We start from the raw sequence: 25,774 nt of genomic DNA on the forward strand, positions 1-25,774 counted from the left end.
TGCAGAGGCCACTTTGTTTAGAGGCTTTTTTTAAACAGTTAAGCAGAGTCATCCACATGGTGACTCTAGCAGCAACTATCCTAGCCTGGCTAGAGTAGCTCTTGCCTTTTTCTTTTTACATTTTTACATTTTCACATTTTCATCATGGCAGACAAGAGGAGAGTTGAAATCCTCTGTGACACAGCAGGAAAAGGTATGTGGGTCGGAGGGAGGGGGGAGGAATTCAAAATTATTTGTAAGTAATTGTAATTTGTATTATTATAAGTAATTTGTGTGTGTGTGTGTGTGTGTTTCACCTGACTCTGCTGGCGTGTGGGCTTTTTTATTTTTTTATTTTTTAAAGCCACGCCGCCGCGCTGCGCCATAGAGTGGGACATGCCAGCTTCCAGCCATACAGAAGGACTCCCGCTGTATGGCCGGGGTGGCGGCATGCACTTTAAAGTGCCAGCGCGCCTTCCGGCCATAAAGCAGGATGTGTCTCACTCTATGGCGAGGCATGGCGGCATGCACTTTAAAGTGTGGGCCTGGGAGGAGGCAGCGGAGCGGGCAGGAGGTGGCTTTCACTCCCGCCTTGTCCAGGCTCCTCCTCGGTGGGCTGCCGGAGCTCTGGGAGAAAGCGGCGGGAGCCGAGGCTGGCCACTCGGGGCTTGGAAGGGGGAGTGGAATGCTGGTCCTCCGCTCCTGGAAAGTCCGGGGAGGGAAGCGGGGCTGGCCTGTTTCCTTCCAGGGCTGCTTGGAGACGGAACCGGGGCTGTGGAGACTCGCCCATGGCCGGCTTCTCTGGAGCGGGGGGGGGGGGCGATAGAAGCAGAGCTGAGCATCTTGCTGCTGCGAGCCTGGCTTGTGGAGCGCAAAAAGGGGAGGGGGGCTCTTGGAACACCTCCCACCCCTCTTCGCCTTTCTCCTCCACGGCTCTCGCTCCAGTCTGGGCAGGAACCGGTGCTCTTCTGCTGCGGGCAGGACGTACTCCTGGTGGCCTGTGGCTCCAGCACCTGCAAGGTGGAAGTGTTTGCCCTGTGGGGTGGGCAAAAGCTGAAAGAAAGCACCCCGCCACCTCTGTCTGACATAGAGGCATCCCGCGCCCTGCAGCTGGGTCGGACATAGCTGCGGGGCGCGGGACGCCTCTATTTCGGACATAGCTGCTGCGGGGTGGGCAAAAGCCAGTTTTTTCCTTTTTGCCTCACCAGCCATAAGCTTCACCGCACGTCACTGAATACAATTATATTTTTTCCACCAGAAGTTTTCCCCCAGCAAACAGTGGAGTGTTATAATTAAAATGGAGAGGGAAGGGAAAAAAGCAAATTGTGTAAAAAGTAGAAGAAAAAGCAAAAAAAGAGAGAGGGGGGGAGGACAACAATTAAAAAATAAAAATAAATTGTTAATCTACCATGTTCCCTCCAGCTCCAGCAGAAAAAAACAAGTGAGTGGAGAGAGAAAAGAAGAAAAAACAAAGGAAAAATTAGCTTTAAAAAGATATCTACCAAAAAGTAAATCCAAGTTAAAAAAAAATGAAATCCGAATGTAAGCAAAAACCCAACAGTTCCAAAATTATAGGTAAAAAAGCAAAGGAAGAAAAAAGAAAAACAAAAGAAAAGCACATAGCTGGTGTTTCTTCTTTAGGAGACTATTGTTATCACCACTCTGTTTACCAAGTCTTTAGACATTGTCCAAGGTCATTCCCTTCCAACCTCCTTCTTTGTTTTTTTGGCTGGTATATTTCCTCTAGTACCACTAGATGGTTCTTCCCACTGTTCAGTTAGTGGGGAAAAAGGAAGAGAAAAAAAATCCAAAAGCAAATCTCAGAATTTCAAGCCTAGAATCTTTCAGTATAGGAGTATGAAAGTTTCAATAAAAATCAACTCTGTCCAAACTGCTTTACATTATCAAATGAATCCTCAAAAACATTTAATAAGTCATTTATTTATTTTGGCATTTGCTTCTTCGCTGCTACTTCTGAAGGTGGAGAGATAGCAAATCTATTCTCCCCCCTCCCTTTTGCTGTTCTCTTTCTAATGTTCTTCAATCAGAGAATAAACCCTAACCCTAACCCGCCCCAACTTTGACAGCTCGCAATGGCTGTCTTCCTTGCCGCTGAGTTGGGGGCTATTGCTAGCACTCCAGGGGGTTTGCGGCATCCCAATTCATGTCTGCACATGCCCCCATTCCTCACTGTCACTACAAGACAGTTCAAACCCCCCAATGGGATCCCCAAAACAGCAGGAACATTGCCGCTTCTTTGGAGCCCCGAAGTTTGTGTGCATACCGCTGCGATGCTAGCCATGCCTTCTGCACTCACCAACTTAAATGACACCATTTCAATCCATGTATGGCACACATCCTTGCCACAGGTTTTCCTGGACCGTGTCTTTCACTATCATAGAATGGTCTCAGCATTCCTTTCAGACAGAAGGATGCAATTTCAATCTAGATTTTGGAAAGCATTTTTCCAGTTACTAAATGTCAAGGTCACCCTCTCGTCAGCTCACCAATCTGCACGAATGGGGAAGTTGAAAAAAAAAGAATCTCCAACAGTACTTGAGGTGCTACTGCATCTAAGGTGAAGACAACTGACTGTCAATGTTGCCATTTGAAGAATTTTCATACAACAATTCACTGCACTCACTAACTTCAATGACACCATTTCAATCCATGTATGGCACACATCCTAAAATATTGTGAGACCAGCCTGCACTAGATTCAATTTTCCCAGCAGCAGACTCAACTTACAGGAACAACTTGCTGCCCAATACTTTTTGGAAAAGCAACTCAAACAAGTGAAATACACTTACAAGAAGGCAGCAGATGCCCATGAGCAGGAAGTCCCACCCATAGGAGTAGGAGACAAAGCTTGATTCTCTACCAAGATTTTAGAGCCACTTCAAGACCTTCCAAGAAGCTAGACTCATTTGTGGGACCATTCAATGTTCTCCGACAAATCAAGTATTCTTCCACCTCTTATTACCATGTTCAGTGAAGGTGCATCCAATATTTCATTGAGCATTCCTCTTCAGAGATACTTCCTCTAGCACAATATGATAATGGAATACTTGGGAATCCAAGCCTTTCATAATGGGGAGCAAACAAAAATCCCTTGATTGATTCCATCTAGAATATTTTCTGGAGTTTACTGGAGGAATTGGTGAATTGGCAGCTGGTGGACTCAATTGGCAAGCCCAATTCATCAAGTAGCAATAGCAAAGATGCTTTTTCAACATGTAAAATTTCAGCATGAAATAAAGGGTTTTAACAATGTGACAGGAATCACTTATAACAGATCTTCCAGTCCTCAAAAACAGAAAGGTCTTCATAACGTTCAATACTTCTGTCCCACAAGTAACGGAAACATCTGTCACAGAAACCTGCTTGGCCTGAATAAGAGATCAGGCAAAAAATTAAAATATTTCCCTCTTCTTACTGACCTGAGAGACACAGAAATTGTTTAACACCATGGGAAAACATTAGCTGAATGGTTTCTCCTTTAATAATGATTAATTTGATTTCATTTCTTTACCTATGTATATATGCATTTATTTATCAGTCACACACACACACACACACACACACACACACACACACACAAACATGTCTTTAACTAAAAAGTAAAATATTTATTCCAGAAGGTTTTGTTAGATATTACTTACAAGCATGAAAATTTTGCAATTCGTCCTGTAATCCATAATTATAATAGATTATTTATATATTTTATATTGATCTTAAAAACCTGGGTTGTTATGTAATACAAATAAGTGAAAATGGTTTGGTATGTTTTTGAAGCTTTCACTATTTGTGTAACAAGTGCCAGGGAAAAAACAAATTCCTGTTGGGAAAAAAAACAAGGGAAAGGTTCAAAAGTTGTTTATTGAACAGAGCAGTCTGAGGATTCAGTAGAAAGAGAAGCTGGGCTCTGCCTACTGCATTGCTTTCAAATACATGCTGGAATCATTTCAGTTTTAAATAATTTTTACTGAAGACTGCTTATTAAAAGGAAATGGGCTTGTCTGGACTTGACTTAATTTTAATTGTACTGCTATTTATTCTTGCAATTATGTTCCTTTTGAAAAGGGGCAGTTCCAGGAATAACAGTTGCCCCAATCTCCCCCCGGGGCCCAGGACTATACCCATTTTGGGAAATCTGCACATGATGGATCTGAAGAGGCCTCACAAAACAATGATAGAGGTAAGGCCTGATAATGAACAATTCTTTGCCAAAACGTGTTGGGATGGGACAAAAACCTAATAACTTGTTTGGATAAATCTGATGTGCTCCCTGATGGTGTTTATGGTATATGGAAATGTTCAAAAAGTGTAGATTTTGCTGGAATCAAAATGCATTTAAATATTCTGAAAGCATTATTTCAAGAAAATCTATTTGTTAAACAATGTAAAATGTAATTGAATAAATAATTTTCTGATTATTTAGAATTGCAGAAATGTTCAAATCCCAAGAATCCTTTGAGGAAATATAAATTCTCTTAAGCTTGAATGACTGGATCAGGGGTGGGTTTCAAAAATGTTTATTGCTGATTCGGTGGGTATGGCTAGGTGGGGGGGCATGTGGCGGGTGTGGCCAACTTGACATTACTCACAGTCACATGACCCCACCACCACCAAGCTACACCCACCAAAATGGTGCCAAAATGTTTTGACAAGGGGGTGGGGCTCTTCGCTATCTCACGTACTGTGCTTGTGGCTCTAGCTGCGCCTGGGCTGGAGGAGCACCCATAACCGCCCTCCCATCCACCAGGAAGACTGCTGGCACTGCCAGATCCCTCCAGGTGAAGGGGAGCCATGCTTGGCTGGGCAGGGGGGTCATGTGGCTTCAGGCCCAGAGCAGGCAAGCACAGCTGCCCCACCAAGAGGAGTGCTTGCCTCTGTTGCCTCCGAAGGTGGCAGATAGCGGCAGGGGCTGCTGCTGCAGGTGCGAATGGAAAGCGCCAGGCATTGGGGGATGCGCGTCTGCCTTGTAAAAGTTGCCCAGCTTCATCAAGTAGCTAAAGCGCATCATGGCGCATGGTCAGAGTCCAGTGGCAGCACTCAAGATTGGAACAGGCTGGCTGGGCTGGCTATTTATACCCGCCAACCAATGGGCATCTTGTAGCCTCCTCCCCAGCCTGACAGTTCCTCCCTGTCCTATCTTTGGGAGGTGAGCATCCTTCCCTGGTTTGCAGCAGCACCGAGAAAACTGCAACCCTAAAGGCACCCTCACTCCCTCGTACAAGCTGGGATCTCTTTACCCTCTTGGCTGAGACCTGCTGGGTGCCGACCACCCCAATGAGCCCTTGACCTGGTCTTCTGAAAGCCAGGAGGGGCATAAAGGTGCTCTGGCCCTCTACCATACCACAAAGGGAAAATTTCTGGATGGGAAACCTCAACCACCTCTCACAGTCGTTCTCCAGCAGGCATCATTAAAGCTTCCTCCCCTCCAATTGGTCTCCTGCAGCCATCTCATGGCGTGCAAGTGACAGACTGCCTAGTTTGCTTCTCAGGCCCCGCAGACCCCCTACTTAAGAAGGTGACCCCCAGGAGCGTGTCAGCAGGTGGGGACAGAAAGTTGCCACCATTTTTCCACATGTGCATGCCTTGGACTTGCAAGTCCAAAGGATGCATATGAATGAAGATGAGGGCAATGGCAGTTCTTTCTTCTTGCCGGCCAACCGGAGCTGAAAAGTGCTTTGTCCTCATGTTGCCCAACTCCTGGAAAGCCATCCTGGTGATCTGGAGGGCAGGGGGAACTGGCTGTCACCTCCTAGCTTGGGATCCAGCTGGGGGCAAGCCGGGCAGGGGTGATGGCAATGGTGGAGTCTGGTGCTCAGGGAGGACAAAGTTGGCGCACTCCCATCTGTGCCCTGCCTTGCCTCCACCAGCTCAGGGCTGCATCCCATACGAGCTGAGGCTGGAGAGAGCCCCCTGCATGTTGCATTCCCCTCCCAGCCTTTGCCCATGCCTCCACACCATTTTCATGTGCCCAGCTTGCCAGGCTGCCTCCCGTACCCATTTGTGGCTGTAACGGCAGAGGCTTCAGGAGATGCTGGCCAGCACAGAGGCACAGGCAAAGGCTGCCCACACTTCTGCAAGATGCGGGAGGCTCCCCAAACTTTCTCGGTTCCTCCAGGTGCAGCTGACCCTGATGTCCTGAGCCGTCAAGGGCATGACAGGGCGAGGCTCTGAGTGCACTAATCTTGCCTCCCCGCCGCCACTCACAGCTCAGGACAGCAGACCTAGCTGCAGCATAGAGGAACCAAGGAAGTATGAGGAGCTTCTTGCATGTTGTCGGGGGAGGGGGACAGACTTTGCACGCATGATAAAGCAGCCTCCGCCACTAAAGGTGAAGGTGTGCACCCCTCCAGGCATCCTCTTGTCTCTATTATTATGCACCTCTTTTCTTTCTCTCACCCCTCTTCTTCCCTAGCTTGCCCTGGCAGCACCCCAGTGATAGTGAGGGAAGGAGGCACTAAGAGCAAAGGAGCGTGTCACAACTAGCGAAGGTCACGCCAACCACAAACTGCCTGCATTCAAGTCAGCCCACCTTCTCTCTCCCTGCACAGGGTCTCTGGAGGTGGGGGGAAGGTTATTCCCAAGACCGGCTTATTTCCTGCCCTCCTGCAACATCAGTCCACACATAGAGGCGACTGGGGGCTGCTCTTGACCTCAGGCAACAGCTCTGCCTCCCCGCTCCTCAAGCCTGGCAAGGAAGCCCACTCCTCCAGCTCTCCTCCCATCACATACATGAGAGAGAGAGAGAGCGGGGGGGAGGGAGGCTTGACCGATCTGTCTCCCCCTGAGCAAGAAGAAACAGTTAAGACTGTGGCATTCCCCAGCACGAGTGAGAAAATAAAGCTCCTTTTCACAGGGGTGTGCTGTGGAGTTTAAGGCTAACCCAGAAAGGGTGGTCCCCTGGTGCTTGTTGCTTCTTCTGGCTTGGGGAGAGGCAGCTTGGTCAAGCTGCCGGGCTCTCTCTCTCTCCTTCCTTGGGTGGATAGATAGATAGATAGATATTTTATTTGTATGCCGCCCTTTTCCCTGGGGGGACTCAGGGCGGCTCACAGTTCAGGGGGAGGGAGGACAAACCATGTTAAACACATAAAACAATACATCGTTAAAAGCACAACATTCATACAATTCGGGTGGGGTCAATATCTTTAACCCCAGGCCTGTCGGGACAGCCAGGTTTTAAGGGCTGTGCGGAAGGTCTGGAGGGTGGTGAGGGTACGAATCTCCACGGGGAGTTCGTTCCATAGGGTCGGAGCTGCCAGGATTCAGGGATTTTCCCAGGGGAAGGGACTGACTGTGTCTCCTCTTCGCCAAATTGTCTCCCGCACATTCGGCGTACTCCACTCAGAGTTGCCGAAACAGGTGGGAGGGAGGCAGCCCCCCCCCCACAGGTGTGAGGGGATCTAATTCCCTCAATGGTTTGTTTTCTTATCTCTAGACAGCTATGCTGGCTTTGTCCTTAAATGCTGCTGCTCCATGCCTTTTGATCTTTCTTGGGCACAGAGAAAAGCCACCCTGCTGCCTGCTGGTAAACCTGGAAGCCGAGAGGCTTCTGTTCCATGCAGCCACTGGTGCAGGGTGCCGAAAAGACCTCCTGTCATTGCTGCCATCTTCCCGCATGCACAGTATTCCTCTCACCAGCTGGAGGACATTTTGGTGCCCTGTGGCCAGTGGCTGGGTGGAAAAGAAGCCTCCGATCCTCCGGTACTCAAAGAGGTGGCTGAAAGCTTCCAAGCTCTGGACAGGTAGCTGTTTGATGGATGCAGGTTGGTGAATGAGTGGCGACTGGGGGACTGTTTTGGGGACGTGGCCTGCTTACTGGTACTACCAGTGTGGAGAGCCAGCCCCAAGTTTTTGGCTGAAAGTGAGCCAAACCGGTAGTAACCCATCTCTGGACTGGATATGTACTTAGAGACACTCCCATGTTTGCACATTTTAAGCAGAATTATAAGTCATTAAATTGATTTCTACAGTGACCATTAAACAACAAGATGTAATGGGTGGAAACTTGTTAAACAGAGATACAACCTAGATATTAGGACATGTTTTCTGACAGTGAGAAATATTAATCAATGGAATACTTGCCTCCTGGAGTTGTGGATACTCCCACTGGATGCTTTCAAAAATATACTGGACAACAATTTAACTGGGATGGTATAAGACTCCTGCCTTGAATAGAGGGTTGGAACAGAAGATCTCCAAGGTCCCTTCCAACCCTATGAGTCTATGATTCATAGTACGTCCTGCACAGATGATGTTGTTCCAACATGTTAGAAACCTTTTCTCAACTTGACAAGCATTTCTATTGTGAGGATCTTTTATTATATAAGCATTTTAAAGGCTACATGTAGAGCATATCAAAATTTTAAAAAATATATAAAGAAGAATATACCATCACAATTCTCAAGAACAGAAAAAGGAAATAACATTATATGTGCCTCTGAATTTTGACATGTAGCTTCTTAAACATCTTCTATATATGTGATTCTAATTACTGATTTAATTCGTCTCTTTGATTCTCTTCTGCTGATTTCCAGTGGTCCAAAGAATACGGTCCCGTTTTCCGCATCAAACTGGGATTGCAGGAAATGGTAGTGCTAACTGGTTATGAGACGGTGAAAGAGGCTCTAGTGAACCAGGCGGATGCATTTGCAGATAGGCCCTCTATTCCTATTTTTGAAGATATAACAAAAGGGTTTGGTGAGTTATTTCCCTCTGGATTATAGGTGACAAACCTTTCAATTGTGTGATCAGTATAGATTCTTTTTTCATTTGAGACTTGCAGCAGAAGAATCTCAGGTGAGTGAAATAGCTTCAGGAAATCCAACTGGGTTGAAAATCCAACTAAAACCTTTCTTGTGCCACTGTGACTTTGTCCCTCAGGGCCAATGGAGGTAACTGGCAAATAAAAAGCTCTGTCAATATTGCATCAAGCCCCTGAGCCTCACATGTTGCTCACCACTGCATTTCATTCTGCATATTGGCAAATTTGGGTGTAGGAGATGGGTGTTTGAAGAATTCCATAGGAAGGATTTCTGCCTGTCTCTCTCCTCAAATCCATGGTTATACAAACCTTTTCTTTGTGCAATGTTTTTTCCAGTGGTGAATTTCTGCACCCTTAAAGCATGAAATCTTCTGTCTTTGTTGGAGGAAAGGTGGAGTATCGCAGGACATGAAGGATGCAAATATCGTCACACTGTATAAAAACAAAGGCAACAGGGGTCACTATAACAACAACTGTTGCATCTCTCAGTGTTGTAGGGAAGCTGCTTCCCCATGTCATACTGAAAAGGCTCCAGGTGCTTGCAGAGAGAGTCTGCAATCAGCCTGAAAAAAACACAAGTCGTGGGTCAGGACATGGAGTCACTTCCCTGTATTACAATCTTTGCACAAGACTACTTTAGCAAGGCCTGCCAAGACTTTGGACTAACAATCAGCCTGAAAAAAACACAAGTCATGGGTCAGGACATAGATTCACCTCCCTGTATTACAATCTTTGCACAAGAACTTGAGGTCATCCATGACTTTGTGTACCTTGGCTCAACTATTTCTGACCCTCTCTCTTTAGATACTAAGCTGAATAAACGCATTGGTAAAGCGGCCACCACTTTTTCCAGACTTACAAAGAGAATATAGTTTAATAAGAAGCTGATGGAACATACAAAGATCCAGATCTATAGAGTGTCAGGGTTCCAAACAACATCCAAAATTAAATCAGAGTTCAAGGCAAATTATTGCTCAAACTTCCAATCTATTAAGACAGTCATGTCGGCACATCTGGGGAAAACCTGAATCTTAAAACTTCCCGGTTTTCCCCACCCAGGTGAAAGTTCAAGATCCTGCCCCCACACCCACATGGTCCAATCTTCCACTCCATGCTGGCAGTTCCACCCATCCAGTTCCGGTCAAATGAAGAGATGTAGAGACAAAGGATGACCTTGGATTCTAGAAAGGAATTTTATTTTGACAATATCACATTCTATTCCTAACTATTCTCCCTCCCATTTCCCCACTAATGAAACAGCATAGTAGAATAGAATATTAGTGTGGCAGGCCAAAGATCCCAAAAGGAACCAGCTAGAGGACTGACGTAGAGGCTGCATCCTGAGCACACTCTTGTACTGCAGTGAGTCTTGGACCCTTTATGCACAGTATGAGAGAAAGCTGAACACTTTTCATATGCACTGTCTCCGATGTATCCTTGGCATCACCTGATATGACAAAGTTCCAAATAGCACAGTGTTGGAACATACTGGAATTTCTAGCATGTATACACTATTGAAACAGTGACATCTACTCTGGCTTGGGCATGTCGTGAGAATGGCTGATAGTCTCCAATTCGAAGAGAGACCTGTTTGGCAGGCTGAGGCAAAGAGGCAGTCCTGGAACCAGCAAAATTTGGGGGCTGGGCAGGGGACGGAACGTATCTGCCCTCAGTGTGGAAAAGATTGCCATTCTCAAATTGGCCTTTTTAGCCACACCAGATGATGCATTAGGATCTCTTTCCAGAGCACGATGCCATAGTCTTTTGAGACTGAAGGATGCCAATGTGAAGGATATTGTAAATTTCATTTTAAAAGTATTTGAAATTATTATTTTTGGACTATACAACAAAAAAATGTATATGGTGTAGGAATTTTTGAAAAATACTAATGTAATTTTGAATTATAGTTTTGACCTATAGTTTTGAATCATTTAGAAGTTATTTGCATGTGGAGAAACGATGATTGCTTTCATTTTTGCTTTGTTTTGTTTCTTTTGTTTTGATAAGGAGATGCTGAAGGTTAGATACCGAAGGCAGAGGATAAAGAAAATGGAGAGGAAATCTTTAACACAAACTTTGAAATATCTTTCAGCCAAGTTCTTGGACAGACTAGAGACAACACTTGATCAAATTGATAGAACATGTTTTAATGAAGTTGTAAAACAAGAATGAGCAAGAAAGGATAATAAAATTATATTTCATTATCTTACCCTTTTTCTCTTCAGGTCTTGTTTTTGCTCATGGGGAGCACTGGACTGTGATGCGACGGTTTACATTATCCACATTACGGGACTATGGAATGGGCAAGAGGACCATTGAAGACAAAATCACAGAAGAGTGTAGTATCTTAACAAAGACAATGGAGACTTATGCAGGTGGGTCAGTGTCAGAGGTGGGTTCCTACCAGTTTGTACCAGTTCGGTAGAACCGGTTTGTCAAATCTACCGAACCGGTTAGAAGAGGTTCCACCAGTGGACCCAGAATGCAGGCCGCACATACAGAAGAGGTTCCAAAAATTTTTGAAACCCACCACTGGTAGTGTACTGTAATGGAACATCTTCTGGGATAAATGTAGAAAGGGAAATAATTTCTGCAGATTTTATCAAATGACCAATGAGTGTGTTGGGACTTAAACAATTTTTAAACCCATTGATTTTTTCCTATAAAAATACTTCCTTGTCCAATTTATGCTAAGTTTATTTACAGAAAGGTGACTTGTTGTTTGCAAAATGGTTCCAGAGGACATGAATTGTTAGTTTAGTGTAATCCAACAGTCTCTCATAAATCACACTTCTAGACTTATTCTTCTTTAGAGACTCCTCTAAATCCTCTATTTAGAGCGGCTTGCACATCCTTCCTCTAAGCATGAAAATATGTTGCAAACTGGAGTTCTTGCTCCTCCCTGCCTTCGGTCAAGATGTATGATATTTAAAACTGCACTAATTTAATGAGGAGGCATTGCAATAACTTTGCCAAATATTTTATCCTGAAGGAGTTCTTCAGTTCCAAAGAAAACATCACTGATGTATAGTCAAATAGTACAGTTCTGATTCTGGGAAAATGAATTACCATTAAAATATTTTTTAATATTTTTAATATAAATACTTCCAGTGTTATCAGCAATAGCTTCAGCTTTCAGTGAGCAATGCTCCCTTTATGTAAGCTGATTTTGAGTATAAATGCAGTAGAAAACAGATTTAATTCTAGTTTCATTTACAATTTTTTAATCTATTGTTTTTGTCCAGGAAAACCCTTTGATATCACTAGAATTCTCACTGCTGCTGTTTCCAACATCACAGTTTCCATTCTATTTGGGAAACGTTATGAATATGAAGATGCCACATTTTTACAACTACTGAAGATAATTAAGGAAAATATTCAGCTTCTGGGAAGCCCTGCTGTGTTGGTAATCTAATTTCATATTTGGCAAAAATAAAATGCCACGAAAAACAGGCAACAGAATGTGTGTTTCAACTTTGTTGAAAAGCAAAGCATGTTCCTTCTCATAGCATTGTTTTGATAAAAATGTTTGAGATTTCCACCTAAAATATTCAAAATATTCAACTTCCATAATGTGTGTTTTCCTTTATCTTTCTTTTAGCTATATAATTTGTTTCCCAAGTTGGGGTTTCTTTTGGGTGCTCATAAAATAATAATGAAGAATCAAAAGGAGCTCCATGATTTCATACAGACTACCTTCATAGAATATCTCCAAAACCTTGATGAAAATGACCAGAGAAATTTTATTGAATCATTTCTTGTTCGGCAAAAACAGGTAATAGTATATGTTATAAGTATCTATAATTATTGATATTTTAAAATATAAAGCATATTTTTAAAATATATTAAAAATATGCTTCCATATAAATTACTTCCTAAGACCCTTGTTTTGAAAATATGGAAGGAAACAAATTTCTAAAGCTCTTCATTACTTCATTTCCGAATCTGCAGCTACTTAAAACTACACCCAGATTGATTTCTCTCCCCATTAAAAATGCCATAAATATTGATCTCTTTCTGGAGGAGTTGGTCCAAGTGGGGATGGGAATGGATGAATCCTTTGTGCCAATTTTTTTCTCTTTCTATGCAACTGTTTGATTTTACAGTTTTCCTTTGAGAAATCCAGTAGTGTTGGAACAACTATAACTTCTCAGGCTCTTACCCACACATAAAGTGTCAACTGAAATTTCAGGAATATGTGTTACTTGGATAGGGAGAGTTTCCTTACTAATATTTTTTATACACTTCAGGAGACTATGAAGATGACACACGGTGGATATTTCCATAATGGAAACCTTATAGGTCTTGTAAATGATTTATTTGTTGCTGGTGCCGACACAACAGCAAGCACTCTGCGCTGGGCCATACTCCAAATGATGAAATACCCAGAAATTCAGAGTAAGCATTTTCATTTCATTGACTTGCAATAAAAATTAAAAATGTCTGAAAAAGAATGGTTGGTATTTCACATGCTACATGAATGAAGGCAAAGTGATGAGCCAAGAATTAAGTTGCCTTTCAAATAAGAATAAGAAGGCAAGGGAAAGGAAGGGAAGAGAAGGGAACGGAACAGAACAGAACAGAACAGAATATAATAGTTTTATTGGCCAAGATGTGATTTTGTATCCGGCTCATAAGGTCTCAGTACACATACAAACAACAAGATACTAATAACTGTGAAATACCAATGGAGTAGGTAGTAGAAAAGATGGGAAGGATAATAATAATAATAATGCAGCCATACTACATGGATAGTATGATAGTATAGACAGTACTATGGTAATTGGATATTAAGCAGAGTGTTGGCATGAGGGAAAAAATCTGTTTGTGTCTAGTTGTTTTGCCATGCAAGGTCCTATAGTTGCATCCTGAGGGGAGGAGTTGAAACAGTTTATGTCCAGGATGTGAGGGATCTGTAGATATTATCTCAGCCCTCTTTGTGGGCAGTGCAATATGCAGGTCCTCAGTGTATGGAGGTTGGTTCCACCCTCCCAAAAATACAGACAAGGCAACTTTGATCTCATGGAAGGTAAATAAGCTAAAAAGAAAAAGAAAGAAAAATGGAATATTAATTTATAGCAAACCACCTTCCTGGGAAGTACTAGAACAATTAAAAGATAAAGAAGGAAGAACATTAATTTTGAAATTAAGAGAAGGCAAGATTTTAACACTGATATCCAAGTATGCTCCAAATACAGATTAGGAACAATTATATGGAAGCTTCTTTTGGACATTAATAAGAAATTTCAGAGAAGGGAGTTTTCATAAAAATATGGACAAATGCTATACCTGAGCTTAGTCACATCATCTCTAGAAGAAGAAAAAATTTCAACAAAGTTTTTTCATGATATTGATATTTGACCAATGATGGGAGATTGAAAATCCAATGGAGGAGAATATTGGAGAATATCGGAAAATCTGATAGAGGTTGAAAATACAACAGCAAGAGATTATGTTTCTTTCTGCAAGATGCCAAGTGTATTCAAGAATTCATATGTGCTAAGGTTCTCACTATCAAAGAAATGCAGATTTCCTCTGTGACATAGCCACGTGATTTCAAAAAGAACATTAAAACATGTCAACCAAAATCATTTTGGAAATGCAAACAAAACAGGGAACCTTATAATAGCACATCAGAAAACAGAATGAAAGAAGGATGATGACAGCAAAAGATTAAAGGAACAAACTGTTACATTCATGATTAACAAAATGTAATATTTGAATAATTTGCAAAATGTTCAAGGAATTAAATATTAAGAACAAAATAAATGGAGGAAATAGGTGGAGGAATATCTCTTCTCTAAATGGAAATATTCTTACAAGGAGAAAGAAGAAGAAAAGTGTGAATACATGAAATTACAGATTAATATCATGAAATATCAAGCACAAATATACTTGGCTTCATGATCTTATTTTCTAATAGTGCAGTTGAAATATTTTTGTATGTATTCATGCAATTTTTGAACTTACAGAATATGACTTTTACAATTACCACTAATAATATTTTCTATATCTTTGTAATATTTCTCTCATATATGAATTTGTTCTCTGTATCTTTCTGATATTTCCTCTAATATCTGACAAAGTTCCTCTCTGGTTTAGCACCAGTTCTTCAAAAAAAATATTATTTTATTTTGGAGATTACATGACTCTTGGTGGTTCTGAGTTGCTTACATTTTACAAAGAGCAGTAGTAAAAGGGAAAAAAATCATAAATGACCTAAAGATCTAGAAAAACTAAAAGTCATTTAATCAGGGCTCCAACCTCAGCCTATCACAAAGTCCAGGGGAAAGCCAGGTCTTCAATAGTTTTCTGAATGACATCAGAGTGCCAGCAATCTGGACCTCTGGATGATACCTTTCCAGAGGACAAGCATCAGTTCCAAGAAGGCACGCACCCTGGAGACACACTAAATGCTTTTAATTTATGGACCCAAAGTGTGCCCACTTGCCCAATCTCATCAGCACTCACATTGCACTCAGAAGCCTATTACAAGTTGTCTAGTGAGCTCACATGGGCATAATGAGGCATGCAAATCACTATCTATCCTGTCACATGCAAATCACTATCTATCCTGTCACATACTATGTTGAATATAATCCCTGAATGGCCTGCAAGAATTCCAGGTGTACAGTAGAATAGAATAGTCCATTTGTAAAGAGAATAATGTATGAATGACCATCTGAAGGGCATTCATCCAAGTATCACCATCAGTTACTATTGTATCATTCAGAATTTAGCATTTATGCATTAACTCCCATTTAAACCAAAATTCAAAAAATGAATCATCTTGATAATTCATAATTTTGTTCTCCCAGGTAAGATCCAAGCAGAAATTGCAAGAGAGATTGGTGATATTCAACCAAGGACTGAGCACCGAGTCAAAATGCCTTACACAGATGCTGTAATTCATGAATTTCAAAGATTTGCTGATATTGCTCCCTCCAATATGCCACGTGCAACCACCATGGATATAACTTTCAAAGGGTTCTTTATCCCCAAGGTGATTAATCTGAAATCACTGTATTATATGACATCTAGTCTGTTGTGTTCAGTGGGTAGGAAAAAGTAGTCCTTAAGTGGATGGAATTGGCTAAATCAATTATAAGTCCGAAGACAGTTATCTTATTAGAACAATTTTCATAGAAGCATCTGTCAAGGCGCCAATGGGAGATGTTTTTCTTTGGTATCTGGCATTCTGAAAGTGTCCCACCTCTTCATTCATGGTACTTTCCTTTCTTGCTCTATTCTTTTATAGCAATAGCAATAGCAGTTAGACTTATATACCATTTCATAGGGCTTTCAGCCCCCTCTAAGCGGTTTACAGAGTCAGCATATTGCCCCCACAGTCTGGGTCCTCATTTTACCCACCTCGGAAGGATGGAAGGCTGAGTCAACCTTGAGCCGGTGAGATTTGAACCGCCAAACTGCAGCTAACAGCAGTGCAGTGGCTGCAGTACTGCACTCTAACCACTGCGCCACCTCGGCTCTTTTATTTCTTCCTCATCTTGGTTTATTGCTTTATTTCCTCTCCTTGTCTTCAGTAAGCCTTTATTATTATTATTTTGGGTGGGGGGTGTCTTCATTTTCTTGATACTTTTTCTTATTTTTATTTCCAAAAGTAAAAAGTATGAATTGTGCAAATTCAAAATTCTTGATTTATCATTGTTTTCATTTTTAATATAATCCAAATTTCTTTTATAGCCAGACTTTAACAACAAAACATTGGCAATACCTCTCAAGGACAAAAGAAGTAAATGTTCCATAACAAAATGATCACAGAAAAATTAAGATGTTTTCCACAATGGACAGTAAATAGAAATGGAAAATCCCCATTTCTTTGGAAAGAAAAAAAAAGATTAAAGATATAGACAAAAAAAATGAAACAGCTATTTTAAGAACTAGTAAAATACAAAAAGATTGCAATAGAAATCTGATGTAAATAGAAATTTAATATAATCAAGTTGGGAAATTATCAAGGAGAAAGTCTTTGCACAATAGGTTGTCATGCAGCAAAAGTGAAATTGTTTGATAACTCCAAAACAAAGCAGAGACAAAAAGTTCACATTTATAGTCCAGCAAGGGGTGCATAAAATAAATCAGTGATCGACCAGACAATTAATTAAAAATGTAAATCAAATTCATAAAAGTGATGCTTAAAAACCAAGATGTATCTAAAGAATACACTGACAGGAAAAGATGGAAATGAAAATATAGTTTTAATATATATTTTTAAATTGAATATTTCTCCTAGCCCAATACTTACTTCTCAACAAACATTTTACAAAATTAAAAGGACATACCGTATTTTTCAGAGTGTACGACGCTCCGAAGTATAAGATGCACCTAGATTTTGGGGGAGGAAAACAAGGGAAAAATATCTGCCTCTGCCTTCCAGCAATTTGCCTCCTTGCAACAAATAGTACAGACAATAGACACTGTTTGCAGTGTTATATTTCAGACTATACTTGTACAGATGCTGTTAAAATTGATGTGCTTTCTGGAAGTATAGTTATTCTCTGCCATTTAAAAGAATAGCACTTTTAAAAACAATAGCAATGAGCCTCTTCAGATCAAGCATTTATTTTAAAAAGCGTCTTCATTTGTTAAGTTGTCTAGAACAATAATAAAGCAATCTTTAAAAAATAAGTGTCATAATTTAACATTCTATAGGCATTTATATTGTTGACTTACCTCCTTGCAGCAAACAGCCTGATTAGCACAAGAAAAAAAAATCTGCCTCCCAGCAATTTGCCATCTGGAGTAAACAGCTAGTTTCACTTTCAATTTCTCCCTATCATCAACTGTTAGAGGCTGCTATAGCTTATTGAAGCCTCCAGAAGCCCCATTTGCTGCAAAGAGATAAATTGCTGGGAGGCAGAGGCCAAAGAGTGGGGCCCCCTTTGTGTAAGAAACACCCAAATTTTCACCCTCTTTTAGGGGGGAAATAGGTGTGTCTTATATCCCGAAAAATATGGTATTCCTTTCCATACCAACTTTTTATTCTTTCATATTCTTATAGGGCACGCACATCATTCCCTTGCTGACTTCTGTGCTCCGTGATGAATCCCAGTGGGAGAAACCTCATGAATTCTACCCTGAGCATTTTCTTGACTCTGAAGGAAAATTTGTGAAGAGGGATGCATTCATGCCATTTTCTGCAGGTGAGATTCTCTGATGTCATAGATTATGTTCCATAAAAGGCAACCTTTAATACCTTGTTTGAAAAGAAAACAATATATACAGTCTTGATCTCATAGACCTTATTTTGACAAAGTTTAGTCCTCATGGACAGGTTCATTCAGGACTAGGTGATTCCAAAGTCTCCCTGGGCAATCACCAACCTGAGTTACTGTTATTCCTGATGTGCTCAGTATGAGCATTTCTGCATTTGGGCAGTCTGGAATGATTCCTGTCTTTCAGCCTTCCTGGCTGACTGGAACCTTCAGAGGGACACAGACTTTGGTTCTTCTTAGCTTGACCCCTTTATTAGCTTTTCTTAAGCTTTTCTTATTAGACTATAGTAATATAGTAGAGCATAAAGTGCAACAAAGCAAAGTAAAATAAGATGGTAAAGAAAGTGTTAGAGAGAAGGGAAATTAAACCATGGCTACAATTAAATACATTAAAAAAATCTTTTTAAGTTTGAATGAGTGCAAAGTAAAAATAGAATCCTGAATTCTAGTGCTTTGAAACACATCTGAAAGAATCCAATACAGTCATTTGAAGTCCAAACCCTTGAATTCAACTACTGTCAGTAGTTTGTCCTGATTTCATTGTAAGCTGGGGAGTTGAGGACAGGGTGAATAATGTTTTCCCTTGACAGACTACATAGAGATAGAGATGCAATTCAACAAATCTCCCTTCAAGCTATGCCAAAGCCATGGTCTACTGCCAGTGGGACATAAGCAAACTTCACAGTGTGGCACTGAGAATATTCATAACATTCTAGGAGAGGCTTCAGAGTTTTTATTGTATAGGTAGCCCTTGACTTACAGCCTCACTTGAGCCCAAAATTCCTGTTGCTAAATGATACATTTGTTAAGTGAATTTTGCCCCATTTTATATCTTTTCTTGAAAGATTGTTAAGTGAATCATTGCAATTCTTACGTTAGAATCGCTTGTTAAGTGAATCTGGCTTCCCCGTTGCCTTTTTTTGTCACAAGGTCTCAGAAGGTGACTCAGGGACACTGCAACTGTTATTAATATGAGTTAGTTGCCAAGCATTTGAATTTTGATCATGCGACCATGGGGATGCTGCAACACTAGTAAGAGTGTAACTTCAAAATTTCACTAAATGGAGTTTTGTAAATTGAAGATTGCCTGCAATGGCACCAGGATGAAAATATAGATGATTGCAGCACAATCGGATATTTATTAGCATCCTTTTCAAAAAGCCTTTCTCTGAAGTTTTCTCTATTCCAAGAATTAATCCCCCCCCCCAAAAAGCAGAGAATTAGATAAGCAGAAGAGATTCCATGAAAATGCCTAATATCTTCCCCATGCAGTTATTTTTGGATTATGTCCAACTGAGTAATAACCCACTAATCCAAATACATATCATGGCTCCAAAAATCTCTGAACAAGCATCTTCCCCGACAATATTTTAATTGCTCTCTTCTGGAATCAAAAATCTTAAGGATAATATCCACACCTGTTTTCCATCTGCAGGACTAATGAAATGTGATACTTAGATAGATAAAGGAGGGGCATTACTGATGTTAGCATTAATTCTTTGACGTATCTTCAAATTCAGAAATTTTCTGCCATTTATTAGTTGGAAAAATTTTCTGTCTCCATTCCTTCACTACATTTTTACTTCTTCCCATATCTATTATTTCTTTTTCCAGTATCATGATCTCTCCATGACCAAAAAATATTAAGAAACCCTGTGAAACGGTTTAAGAAATCAATAAACACTAATATTTCTCTTGCTCTCTCTTTTGCCATCTATGCTTTCTTCCAGGTCGGAGAGTTTGTGCAGGCGAGAAACTTGCCAAAATGGAGCTCTTCCTCTTCTTTACGAGTCTCTTGCAGAAATTTACCTTCCAGCCACCCCCAGGAACATCTAAAGATGATCTGGACCTGACCCCTGTTGTTGGACTTACCTCCATTCCCAAGCCGTACAAGACCTGTGCTGTGTTACGTTGATCTGACACACACAAAAAAATAACAATATGTTTTCTCAACCTTGCATTACCTTCATTTTGAGAGGCACAATTTAATTAAAGAATCCAGTATTGTCTATGATTCATGTGTTGTTTTGAAGGTGAATGGTAATAACTTTAAATTCATGAAATGTAGATTCTGATAGGAAAGAGTATAATCAAGAAATTCTGATCAAAATATTAACTTGGGTAACAAATGAGATTCAGCAACATTCAAGAACTGTAATTGCTATCTAACAGGAGGAATCACCATAGTGACCCATTTTATTACATAAAAATACTCTATCTCCATTCCTGTCAGAACTGTCATCTCACATCTACCAGTCTGCCATGAAACCGGTGTGTGTGTGTGAATAGGAGAGGGGGTGCTTGTGTATGTGTGTGGGGGGGAAAGTGAAAGTCACAACAGTGAAGGTGCCTCTCCAAGATAGCGTTTTAAGGTTTCCTCACAATGTGAAGAATGCATTGGCAAGGCAGCCTACAACTAGAGTGGCCATCTTTTTTGAGATTGATTGGATGTAGGGGGGCAGCAATATTAAGTGCCTAAGGGGGAAAGAGCAAATTGGCACGGAAATTTCAGTTCTGGGTTTGCTTTACTACAGTTCAAAGGCATTTTTCCAAGAGGCAACTGGACTTTCTGGTTTTTCTTTCAAAGAAAAAGTCCAGTTGCCTCTTGAAAAAGCCCCTTTTGGATCATCATGACCTGGATTACCGAGAATCTCCATAGACATTATTGCAGTTCACTTGACTTCTAATAAAACTGTACCTTTTGCACAAAAATAGAGCCAAGGATCATTTCTATTTAGAAGTGAAAGCCGAGGCAGGACCGACAATTCTTTTACTACATTTTTATTTCTATCCATATTTGTTCATACTTATGCCTGTTACCTTGTACATGTTTGACAAATAAATAAATAAAATAAGAGTGGTTGAGGAAAAGAAGTTGCGCAAGTTGCTAGAGCTAGTTCAAATAAGACCTGTCCACAACTGCACCCTTCCCTAAACTGTGCGATCTTCAGCCAGTGACACAATTGTATATGGTAAGGTAAGGAGAATAAAAAGTGATGGATAGCTAAATATGAACCATCACATTCATATTTTGCCCTTTCTCAACATCATCTTCCTAACAATCATATGAAAGAAGCTAGACTAAGGACAAGTGAGATCATCCAGATGACTTTTCGACTGCACAGCCAGAATGTCCTATTTGCCCAATTAGATCGTTATTGCTGACACTGTTTTGCTATCTTTTCCTTTTACATTTTTATTCTACAGAAAATGTTTTCGATTTCAGGTATCAATCCAACATAATTCTTCTTGGTGGGTGATTTTTTGTGTGTGATGCTCATGTCCAAGCAAATGAATTAACTCCTTAATAATTAATATTCAATTGTACGTCTCTCCCTTCAGAGCTGATTTGATCCATTGGCTAGCATCCCAAAAGGTTTTGTTGTGCTTAGAGTAGAAACATTAATAAAGTGTGTCAGAATTTATAAATTACTAGCAAGGTTCATCTTTGTCTTTCTGAGGAGTTTTGTGTTTTCTTCAGCTGCAGAACCTGTACATCGTTCTGTACATGCGGTGCTTAGAATGCAGTATTACAGGCTAATTCTGCCAACTGCCAGCAGTTCAATTCTCACCAGTTCAAAGTTGATTCGGCCTCCTGCCCTTCCAAGATCAGTAAAATAGGGACCCATATTGTTGTGGGCAATATGCTGACTCTGTAAACTGCTTAGAGAGAGCTGTGAAAGCATTGTGACGTGGTATATAAGTCTAAAGTACTATTGCTACATGTTCAGATGTAATGGGGAAGGGTCTTTTGGATGGCAAACAAGGGCACTCTTGGATTGATCAGTTAATCAGCACATATGCCAGCAATCCTTCTTACAAGAGTAAGTGAAACAGAATGGCATGGATCCCAGATCATTCTGTACAGTGGTTAGGGTTAGTGGTTACATTTGAATAATGATATGAGTTTCTTGTCCGGAAAATTTATAACTGGCGCAAAAACTGCTTGAATGATGGCCAGATTAAAGTTGTCCCTGGTATCAGCTAAACACCATGTTCCATCCATTTAGGCTTCGTTTCCCCCACTCCCAATCTGGGAGCTCCACTCATCACTCAGTAAATGCTGGGTACAGCTCCAAAGTGCTAAATAGCCGCTAATTCCACACCAGGATCCTTTTTAAATCCAGGTTTAAAAGTTCTTTTACCTGTGAGTTAGCCAATCACTCACCCGGTTCCAATACTTTGCTCAAACAGGTCAAAACTCTTAGTCCAGTTGCCCAGTCATTAGATATGGCCACCACCCCTGCTGTCAATTTGAAGAGTTTCCCTCTGACTTACCGAGGAACTTGCTGGTTCCTCTTGGTCATTTGAAGCACTTCTCCTTCTTCCCCGTCCTTAGAGAACATTTCCAGTCCATAGACCCCCCCCAACAGCGGTTTGTCTGGTTGGATTTCACGATACCCGCTCTTAGCTTGCTAATTTCCAATCGGTCTTGCCGCGATACTTTTGGTTTCTCCAATATAGACACTACATTTGTGGGACCATTCAATATTCTTCAACAAATCAAGTTTTCTTCCACCTCCAAATATCATGTTCAATGAATGTGCATCCAATATTTCATCGAGCATTCCTCTTCAGAGATGCTTCCCCTAGCACAATATGGCAATGGAATACTTGGGTATCCTTGCCAAGTATTGGGGATATTTTGCTCCACATTTCATAAGGGGGAGCAAACACAAATCCCTTGATTGATTCCATCTAAAATATTTTCTGGAGTTTACTGGAAGAATTGGTGACCTGGCAGCTGGTGGACTCAATTGCCAAGTCAAATTCAGCAAGTAGCAAAAGCAACCATGCTTTTTCAGCATGTAAAATTTTAGCATGAAATAAAGGGTTTTAACTATGTGACAACAATCACCTACAACAGATCTTCTGGTCCTCAAATATAGAAAGGCCTCCATAACCCTTCAATACTGCTGTCCCAGTATGCCCCTGGAAAAATCTGTCATAATGTTCTGTTAGATATTGCTTACAGGCATGAAGATTTTGCAATTCGTCCTGTATTCCATAATTTTAATACATTATTTATATACTTTATATTGATCTTAAAAAGCTGGGTTGTTATGTAATACAAATAAGTGAAAATGGTTTGGTATGGTTTTTTTTTTTTTAAAAAAAGAAAAAATACTTTCCTTTATTATTCTGCAAGTAATATTTTTTACAACTTTTTTATTTTTATTAAACAAACAACACACACAAAAAATAATCATCTTACATTACATCTTGTAGAAAGTGTGCCAATTGGTTATTATTAGCTTTCGTGCATCTCTTCCACAGTCATTACTTACATTTATATCAAATGTCAAAGTTCTTAATGAGTCTTACTTTCAACATATCATAGTTCTCATTTAACTGAAATTGTTTTAGTGTCCTTTTGCCTAGAATAATCCATAGTTAAAAAACACAACCACCTAATGACATTTCATTAATTATTACAGAGTCATCCAATAGCCTTAAACCTTTATAACATATTCTAAATATTTGGCCAAAGGAGGACCCGCTGCTGGAGTGTCCTGTGGAACTTCAGGAGACTGTACAGCCAAATCCCATGACTGTCCTGACTACCAGGTAGGGCAGGCGACAAGAACGTGTCGGAGAAAGGTGCTGGAGCGTCTTCTGTCTGTGTTAGTTCCCCAGGACAGGATTGGGCTTGACCTGGTTGTTGATCTGTTGCACTGGTAGCCCACCGACAGAGCTGATTGATGTGCCAGCGCCACTCTTGCCCATCGTTGAGCTGGATCCTATAAGAGTAGGGTCCAGTTAGTTGCATTATTTGTCCGGGAAGCCTTGGTTTAGCCCCATAGTTTTGGGCATTGACAAGGTCTCCCACATTAAAGGGTCGAATTGGGTCGCCTATGTTGGGGCTTTTCTCTGCTGCATAGCCGGGGTGCAGCCGGTCCAGAGTTGTCCGGAGCCGGTGCCCCATAATTCGTTCTACGGGACTCTGGTTGGTAACCGGGCACGGGGTTGTATGCTGCGCCAGGAGATATTGAGAAAATTTGTCGTGCCAATTTCCTGGCCCCAAGCAGCCCAATGCCATGGAGCCCAGAGCATGTACCACTGCCTGATGAGCATTGACAGGGAAGGCAGTCTTGACTGCTGGCAATGTTGACAGGCTTTTGACCCAGTGTTCTATCTCTTGGTCAATTTTGGGCCACCACACGTAGCTCCAGCCCAGTGCCTTCATGCGCACAATGCCCGGGTGAGTAGTGTGCAGGCAACTCAAAATTGGCGCCCTAAGCTTGGGGGAAGGTACCACCCGGTTGCCCCACAGCAGGTATCTATTGAGAACAGACAGCTCATGCTGTCGTACATAAAAAGGTTGGAACTTCTGACCTACTGGCCCTTGAGGCTACCCCCTGTGCACCTGTTGCAGATAGCCTGGCATTATCCTGGGTGGATACTGGCATAGCTAACTTCTCGATCAGGAGAACTGAGGCAGCGGGGGCAGGGACCAAAACAAGCGCTGGCAGAGGGCAGCGACTGAGGGCATCTGCATGCCCCAATTTTTTTTCCTGGACTATACAGTAGCTGGTAATTATAAGCCACCAGAAAAATGGTCCATCTGGACATCCTAGGGGACAAAATTTGAGGGGTCTGATGGTCTCCCACTGAAAGATCCAACAGGGGCTTATGGTCAGTAACTAATTGAAAGGAACGACCATAAACGTAGTCATGAAAACGCTTCACCCCTGCTACAGCAGCTAGGGCCTCCTTATCTAGATGGCTGTAGTTTCTCTCAGCTGCTGAGAGCATGCAGGAATAATAGGCAATTGGGACTTCAGAGCCATTAGGTAGGATGTGGCTCAGAACAGCCCCAATGCCATAAGGCTATGCATTGTACGCCAAAACCAAGGGAAGGTGATCACTGTATTGGACCAGCAATGACTGGGACATGAGGAAGTCCTTAACTTCCCGAAAGGCAAGGGCTTCGTTAGGACCCCAATGCCAGGGCGTCTTTGAGTCCAGGAGCCTGTGCAAAGGCTCAGCCAAAGACGCCTTATGGGGCAAAAAATCACATAAAAATTAAGCAGCCCGAGAAAGGCTTGCAGTTCAGCATTAGATGAGGGCATAGGGGCTTTCTTGATGGCCTCTACCTTGAATGGGGTAGGGTGGATGCCTTTGGCATCCACGAGATACCCCAAAAATTCCATGTGGCAGCCATATCCTGCATTTCTCCTACTTGAGTTTCAGCCCTGCTTAGCAAAAATGCCCTTAATTTGTCGACGAGCTCGGCTTGATCCAAAGAGGATACAAGCATGTCGTCAAAATAGGGTACTACCCCTAGCAACCCCTGGAGCATTCACTCCATTAGGCTCTGAAAAATACCCAGGGCTACGCTAACCCCAAACTGTAAATGTTTGCACTTAAAAGCTCCCAGGTGTGTTATAATGGTCTGAGCCATGACAGTGGCTTTGTCCACTGGGAGCTGTTGGTAGGCTTGTGACAAATCTAACTTGGCAAAAATGTTTCCCTGCCCCAGCGAATGGAGCAGGTGTTGCACCACACAGGGTAAGGGTTGTCTTGCAACCCTTTATTGATGGTGCATTTAAAATCCCTGCAGATCCTAATACTCCCATCTTGCTTGATAGGTATAACAATGGGAGTTTCCCAAGGAGAGTGGTCCACTGCTTCTAGCACCCCCTGCGCTATTAATTTATCCAACTGTAGATCTACTTTGCCCCAAAGGGCAAAAGGCACTCTCCTAGGCTTAAGGCACATTGTACCACCTGGGGGTCCAAATTAAATGAAATGGGTATCCTTGTATATTTACCTAGCCGGT

General features: G+C 41.6%; 1 protein-coding gene across 1 annotated transcript; it reads left to right on the forward strand.

Annotated features, from left to right (window-relative positions):
* The first annotated feature begins 3,848 nt into the window (after positions 1-3,848).
* LOC116505850 (cytochrome P450 2K6-like) lies at positions 3,849-21,423 on the forward strand. The gene is made up of 9 exons (XM_032213290.1): positions 3,849-4,177; positions 8,529-8,691; positions 10,981-11,130; positions 12,001-12,161; positions 12,357-12,530; positions 13,006-13,153; positions 15,574-15,758; positions 17,778-17,919; positions 19,722-21,423. The coding sequence occupies exons 1-9, from the start codon at positions 3,989-3,991 to the stop codon at positions 19,904-19,906; spliced, it is 1,497 nt and encodes a 498-aa protein (XP_032069181.1). The 5' UTR covers positions 3,849-3,988; the 3' UTR covers positions 19,907-21,423.
* The last annotated feature ends 4,351 nt before the right edge of the window (positions 21,424-25,774 follow it).

The sequence above is a fragment of the Thamnophis elegans genome, chromosome 3 (genome assembly GCF_009769535.1).
Source record: "Thamnophis elegans isolate rThaEle1 chromosome 3, rThaEle1.pri, whole genome shotgun sequence".
Classification (NCBI taxonomy): domain Eukaryota; kingdom Metazoa; phylum Chordata; class Lepidosauria; order Squamata; family Colubridae; genus Thamnophis; species Thamnophis elegans.

Bases quoted from the DNA above. Each gene is read 5' to 3' on its own strand.
- LOC116505850 (XM_032213290.1), top strand. From the start codon at position 3,989: ATGGGCTTGTCTGGACTTGACTTAATTTTAATTGTACTGCTATTTATT. The intron at 13,154-15,573 runs GTAAGCATTTTC...TTGTTCTCCCAG, and splicing joins GAAATACCCAGAAATTCAGA to GTAAGATCCAAGCAGAAATT. The intron at 17,920-19,721 runs GTGAGATTCTCT...GCTTTCTTCCAG, and splicing joins ATTCATGCCATTTTCTGCAG to GTCGGAGAGTTTGTGCAGGC.